Raw genomic sequence first — 7,500 nt, 5'->3', positions numbered from 1 at the left:
TGTGTGTGTGTGTGTGTGTATGTGTTTGGTGATTGTGTGTGTGTGTGTGTGTACATGTTTGGTAATTGTGATTGTGTGTGTGTGTTTGTGTGTTTGTGTGTGTGTGTGTGTGTGTGCAAAGCACATCTGGATGGGAATGAGGTGGATGAGGTCATAAATCAGGTGCGCTGTCATCAGTGCCCGCCATGCTTCAGTCACTCAGCATGAAGGGCAGGCGCGCGGGGTGGGTGGGGGGGCGGGGGGGCTCATCTACCGAGCCCGGGAGAGCAGAACGCTCCTACGTATTCAGATGGTACCACCATCTGCGAAAACTGGTCTGTTTCAAAGACCAGCCAACGGTTCTGTTTAAACCGGACCATAGGATTCATGATCTTTCGCTCTCAAAGTCCAAAAGAACTCGATGAACTTGATGATTTTAAGATCGTACGGTGATCAGCTATTTCCATGAACAGTAAAGTAAGTCAGATTGCAGGGCTACTCATATCAGATATGAATGTTGTTCTCCTCCCCTCCCCTCCCGCCCAGGCCCTGTTTGGCAGCCATGTTTGACACCCTGACTTCCACATGAGTAGGAGCTGTGTGGAGGAGAGTCACGCTCCTCTGGTTGTTGGGTCGACCCCCCTGTTCGCTAGCTGCCTTTGACTGCACATTTGTGAGGGTGTCAGGGTTAGGGTTAGCGCTAGCACTAACCCCAACCCCATTGCTACTTAGCCCCATAGCCTCTTAGCCCCATTGCCACTTGGCCCCATAGCCCGTAGCAGTTAGCGAACTAGCGGTGGTTTATTTCTTTCTATGTCGGTGTAACTGTGCTGTGTTGTTGCTGTGGGGCCGGGGGGGCGGGGGGGGGGTAGGGGGGATAGGGGGGGGTAGGGGGGGTGTCTGGTGTGTGTGGAGGTTCAAAGTGTGGGGATAAATAATAAATGAGAGCATAGAGAAGGCCTTAAAGGGGAGCGCCTCACATCATACAGTGGAGCAGCTTTCAGAGGGAGGGTGTGTGTGTGTGTGTGTGTGTGTGTGTGTGTGTGTCTGTTTGTATATGTTTGTGTGTGTGTGTGTATGTTTGTGTGTGTGTGTGTGTGTGTGTGTGTGTGTGTGTGTGTGTGTGTGTGTGTGTGTGTAAAGGCTGTGCTCAGCAAGTCGTGCCAGTAGACAGGCTAGCTTAGTGCTTCCATACCACACTCCTGCTGCTGTCTAATGTAACACACGGCTAACAGCACCACTAATCTCTCTCTGTGCATTATGAAGCATGGGAATGCACTGGAGCACTGAAGCTGCTTGACTTTAATTGGATTAAACATCCATTAAAGAGCACTAATGCTTTGGTGTGTGATGTAATTGGATGATTCCGTGTCCAGTGTGAGCTCATGGATGAGAGAAATGTCACCGACGACATACAGTCTATTCTGATGCACCAGGACGGGGTGGTTGATGTCTTGTGGGCGTTTGAAGTGTTGAAGGCAGTGTGTGTGTGTGTGTGTGTGTGCTCATGTGTGTGTGTGTGTGTGTGTGTGTCTCTGTGTGTTCATGTGTGTGTGTGTGTGTTCATATGTGTGCTCACGTGTGTGTGTGTGTGTGTGTGTGTGTGTGTGTGTGTGTGTGTGTGTGTGTGTGTGTGTGTGTGTTGGAATATTGGTATGGTTTGTCCTAGAAAGAAACAACTCTACAGTACTGTGTGGGTGAGAAGTGGTTATTTTTGCAGAGTATTTTGTATTTTGGTCGTTTGGTCGTGAATTTTGTAATATACCCAGAATGTATTTTGCGTGCGTGTGTGTGTGTGTGTGTGTGTGTGTGGAGCCTCACCTCTCTGAGCATGGGGTCAGTGATGGAGCTGAGGTTGACGGTGCCTTCGTAGGTCAGGTAGTAAAAGACGTTCAGGGACCTGATGGCCTCGGGCCCCTGCTGCTTGTAGCCGAAGATCAGGTCAATCCACTGGTGGAGCTGGCAGGACACAAACTCACTCTCCAGGGCCTGGGGGGGGAGGAGGAGGAGGAGAGGAGGGGAGGGGAGGAGGGTAGAGAGGAGAGGAGAGAGGAGGAGGGGAGGGGAGAAGGAGGAGAGGAGGACACAAGGTTAGATGAGAGGTTATGGCAATATTTTAAGGTTATTTTTTGGAGTGGGGACGTCCCACTCTTATATGTTTTCACTTTATTGGGTAGAGACAGTGGAGAGAGACAGGAGAGAGAGGAGGAGAGGGTTTGTCAGCAGGACATGGGCGTATGTGTGCACTGTAGGCTGTGGTGCTGGACCACTGGACCACCCCGGACCACGGTACTGGTACCAGACCACTGGACCACCCCAGACCACGGTACTGGTACCAGACCACTGGACCACCCCAGGCCATGATACTGGTACCAGACCACTGGACCACCCCGGACCACGGTACTGGTACCAGACCACTGGACCACGGTACTGGTACCAGACCACTGGACCGCCCCAGGCCATGGTGCTAGACCACTGGACCCCCCCAGGCCGTGGTGCTACCTGTCAATACTACAGTGAGTGTCTGATCATTGACAGAGATGAAGTCGTAGACAAACAAGTGAGTAAACATCAATAAACATGGTTGTGTTCACGTCGACCCTCCAACCCCAGAACATCTGTGGTTACTGAGCAGGACACTGAACTGTGAGGCCGCAGAAAGCATCTCCACTGGCTGTCGCAGTTCATTTCTCCAAAGGCCGTGCAGTATCGTAAACGTCGCGTAAACACGGTTCAAGGCGGCTCCGCGTCTATTCCCAGAGCAGAAGACGCAGCAGTCATCATCGGCGTAATGTGCAGAATGAAGAACTCAGACACAAGTCTTCTGATACACAACAGGAGAGAGCTGGAGGGGCTCATTAGGGAGTCGTATTCCTCCTTCTCTCTCTCTTTCTTTCTTTCTTTCTTTCTTTCTTTCATGTCGTGGGAGGATTAGAGAGAGAGAGAGAGAGAGAGAGTTGTTTTCGCGGGGCTGGAGACGTCTCCGTAACCATAACACTGAGATACAAGCTGTTTTTGTCCTCATTAGCCGGCGAAGGAGGAGAAAACATTTATGGTTTCTCGTAAAAACGGCAATTGTGTTAATTTGCGCAAAGCTGTCTGCTCACAAAGGGCCCTAAACGTGTCCAAATTAGAATGACGAGGGCCTTGATTGTCATTGCTGCCTGGTGTCACATTAACTCCTGACAAAAACATTAAGGCTCGCTACACTTAAATGGCAATTTATATCATTTAAATGTTTACTGCCAGGGCGGCCCATCACTCAGTTAAATGTGACTTTCTGACAGCTCATTTTCCTCTCAGTCTCTCCCTCCATCTTAATTATAACTTTCAATCAGAGGACGAACGCACGGGTGGAGAGATGCGACACACACACACACACACACACACACACACACATACACACATACACACACACACACACGAGTAGAGAGATGCGACACACACACACACACACACACACACACACACACGCACGCACGCACACACACACGCACACACACACACAAACACGGGTAGAGAGACGCGACACAACACACACGCACGCACACACACACACAAACACACACACACACACAGCCGTCAGTCCAGAATGATGACATTTTCCCGGCTGGGCCCGACGGTAAACTGGGATAGCTGTGGTATAATGACTTTATGAAAGGTTATCAATAAACTTGATCAATAAAGAGGTCTAGATGGAGAGGGAGAGGCCCTGGGGAAACACTGGAAGGTCCTGGGCTTCCTGTGAAGAGGAACAACACTATTAAAACGGGACTGCGTACATCCATCATGTGTGGGTTCCTAACTAATTGTTGCCGAGGCTTATGGTTATTTAACGTTGTGGCCATTTGGTAAATGTTCCACTTAACTCACCAACTGCCAAAGCGTTCCGGAACACTCACCACCTAGAGTTCCAAGTGTTCTATGTGGTGTTTTACCTAGCAACAACACTTCGATTGGCTACAAAATGAAGCATCATAATTGATGCATTTTTGACTAATAAAGTCACCTCTTGGCAGTCGAGAATGTTGACAAATTGGGCGACTTTAACTAAACGACAGAACGCTAACAGAACCCAAGTCAAGTCACCGTTCACGCTAAGGCAAACCAGAGCGTCTCCAGAGCGGCGCGGAGGCCAGACTCCATGTCGGCCTGTCTCTCTCCGATCGGAGCGCACGTACGTTATTATGTTCAAACTTCCTCGTCAAACGGACGTCCATTTTATTAGGACTACATATCTATTATAATCCAGGGCAAGCCTGCATACTCCCCCTCTCTAATGGTGGGTAGGGAGTGTGTGTGTGTGTGTGTGTGTGTGTGTGTGTGTGTGTGAGTGTGCGTGTGTGTGTGTGTGTGTGTGTGTGTGTGATGATTATGCGCTAGCATTGACCTTTGTCGGGGGGCCTGCTCCCCGGGTTTCTAAACTAATGCTGGGTCTGATGGGCATTTAATGTGCAGCGCAATCTCCTGTCAATCAACACAGGGAAACAAAGAGCAGGCCGTGTTATTGCAGCTCCGCCCCCAGGGGCCAGCCTTTATGGAAATCAGTGTGTGTGTGTGTATGTGTGTATGTGTTTCTCTGTGTGTGTGTGTGTGTGTGTGTGTGTATGTGTCAGTGTGTGTGTGTCAGTGTGTGTGCGTGTTGTAGTCGGTTTTGTGTATGTATGGAAATTAGTGTGTGTGTGTTTCTCTGTGTGTATGTGTGTGCGAATGTGTTTCTGTGTGTGAGTGTGTGTGCGTATGTGTGTTATAGTCGGTTTTGTGTGTGACTGGATGAGTGGTAATGTGTGTGTGTGTGTGTGTGTGTGTGTGTGTGTGTGTGCGATGAGTGCATCTCCAGCTGTGAGATGTGTGTCTGCGTGAATCGTTGGGTAGTGCCTAGGAATCCCTTCCCGGAGGACTGATCTCATCAGCGATTCAGAGAGCGTTTGGTTCTGCCTGCGGAGGTGGAGTGAACTGGCTCGGAGGTGTCACTTCAAAGCCGCTCAGTCTGTGAGCTGAAAGACATCTGATTGGCCATTTTGCCTTGTGTTCTCCAAAACCCCCACCGTAGTCAGTCTACATGGGAAAGACAAAACAACGAGGAGAAGGGAGGGGGGGGGGCGGATGAGGGGGGGGGGACTATGTATTTGTCCTTGGTTGAAACAGAACAGTGGAACAGACACAGTATGATTACTATACTACTGTATCGTACACACACACACACACGCACACGCACACGCACCCACATGCACACGCACACACACGTAAGTTATCAAGATGAAAAACACGAAAAAAAAAAAAAAAATTCATCATCATATCTCAGACTGGAGAGTTTACCACACGATCCTGAATGTACTGTTCTCCAGTCTGGGTTTCTAACCATCTTATCTTTGTTTGCTGTGGGTGAAATATAGAGATAAAAAATCTAAATGTTAACACTTCATGCATTATATATATATATATATATATATATATAACACAACCCAAACGATGTGTAAAGCCTTATCAGGGGAGTGTCGCGTCAGCCCGCAGGACACAGAAGGTGGTGAGACAGCAGAGTCCAGAGGAGGGACCCCCGTCCCACTTAAACAGACACACACCACCTTATTGATGGGCCAATTAGCAGCCAGTGTGTGTGTCATCACGTTCCGCGGGGAATCTTCAGATAATTAATGAATAATTGAGCATGCCTTTATGTAAATGCCTGGTAGGGGGGGGAAGCCAGCGGAGTTCTGGATTTCTATTGTTATCGTTTTGTGTTTCTTTGGGGGGGGGGGGGTTTAAACTTGTTTTTGTTTTTTTGGAAATCTTTTTTGGAAATCTTTCCGTCGCAAATTGGTCATGTTTTTTTTGTCGGCCGCATATTCAGCCATATTCAATAACGTGCAAATCTTAAAATGTTGACATATGACTGAGGGTTTTTAGTTTTTTCTCTCAAAATACGTCACTTATGGATGAATATGTGTTCAATTACACAATTATTTTTCTATTCTTAGATTTCAGGGGGTCTGGCTTCGCCCATTCTCATTGGACATTCCTGAAGGTTCCCTGTGATCTCTGTTCCAATGAAAACACAGCAGGACAGAGGGCCTCTGACGCCACACTGGGATCATGTTACCTCTACCTCGGATGTCTCAGAGGGGAGGGAGGAGGGGAGGGAGGGAGGAGGAGAGAGGTAAGGAGAGAGGGAGAGAGCGGGGGGGGGAAAGGTTCCCAAACTGGGGGTTAGGGTTGACCTTCTCTGACCGAAAACTGCTAGTCTCAAATCCAAAGAGACTGACTGACAAAAAGCTGGTGATTGGGTAACAATGCTCTGCTATGGGTCAGCCGATCGCTGCCAGACTTCCTGTGTTGGTGGACCGGGCCACAAGCGTCTCACAGCTGCCGGATGGAATTCTGGGATACGACAGCCGTCCCGCGGGCTGAGGGCCGGAGGGAGCGTCTGAGATCACTGACGGTTTTGACCCCGGCTCACCTCAAACGTGTCAGAATGGAGCCTTTTTCATGCTGGCGTAAAACAAAACAAACGTTGGCGATGTTGAAGACTTCTACACCACAGCACATCTTTACCATTCCTGATGGTCCTGCCCAACTGCCAAAGAATTCCGGAACACTCACCACCTAGAGTTCCAGGTGTTCTATGTGGTGTTTTACCTAGCAACAACACTTTGATTGGCTACAAAAAGAAGCATCATAATTTATGCATTGTTGGTGAATAAAGTCACCCGTGGCGCTCTAGAATGTTGACAGTTTGGGCGACTTTATTCACCCTCGGCACTGAAGGAGTTAAAGGGGCTGGACATTGATGGCAGTGGCACTGGGACTAACCAGTGACCATACATTTCAACTTTATGGGGTGGATTTCACTGCCGTCTTAACGAGGTGCCACTGGATGCTTTTCCTCTTTCCTCCGAGACCCTAAAAAACCTTTTTAACCTTTTTAAAGACTTAAGGAAACCTGTCTGTAAGGATGTCAAAATGTCACTTAACAAATCAATCCTACATTTGCATGCCAATGATGCCATTCGTGTGTGTGTGTGTGTATTCTTACCGTGTGTGTGTGTGTGTGTGTGTATGTATTCTTACCACGTGTGTGTGTGTGTGTGTGTGTGTGTGTGTGTGTGTGTGCGCGCATGTATGGATTCTTACCATGTGTGTGTGTGTGTATGTGTGTGTGTGTATGTGTGTGTGTGTGTGTGTGTGCGTGTGCATAATGGAACACACATGTAGTGCGTAGGCCGGGCTGAGTGACAGACTGTCTGTTCCCTATTGATCCCACCAGAGTGAGCTGGACGGTCATCAGAGCTGTGCACTACAAACCAGCTCACACACTCACACTCAACAACGCACATGAAATATTCAGCAAGCTGCAAACATGTCAATAACAATCTGGGATATACAACTGTCAAATCTACTGTCAAACAAATGCTGTTTAATGACAGAACACTTGCTTTACCGACAAAAACAATTATAATTCTATATAAATATATTCCCCCCCCAAGAATAACACACACACACACACACACACACACACAGACA

The 7,500-nt window shown here is 48.4% G+C and overlaps 1 protein-coding gene across 1 annotated transcript in view; it reads right to left on the bottom strand.

Moving 5' to 3' along the window:
- Positions 1 to 2,667, bottom strand: part of LOC310824370 (lipopolysaccharide-responsive and beige-like anchor protein) — a gene marked incomplete at both ends in the record, with an annotated part of 12,977 nt that extends 10,310 nt beyond the window's left edge. The window contains 2 exons of the mRNA XM_083697625.1: positions 1,801 to 1,968; positions 2,608 to 2,667. Coding sequence (XP_083553751.1) covers positions 1,801 to 1,968; positions 2,608 to 2,667 — 228 coding nt within the window. The remainder of the gene's footprint in view (positions 1 to 1,800; positions 1,969 to 2,607) is intronic.
- Between the last annotated feature and the right edge of the window lie 4,833 nt (positions 2,668 to 7,500).

Source organism: Argentina silus (assembly GCF_951799395.1).
Source record: "Argentina silus genome assembly, contig: scaffold_489, whole genome shotgun sequence".
In the NCBI taxonomy this organism is placed as follows: domain Eukaryota; kingdom Metazoa; phylum Chordata; class Actinopteri; order Argentiniformes; family Argentinidae; genus Argentina; species Argentina silus.
This window is presented reverse-complemented; position numbering and strand designations above follow the sequence as displayed.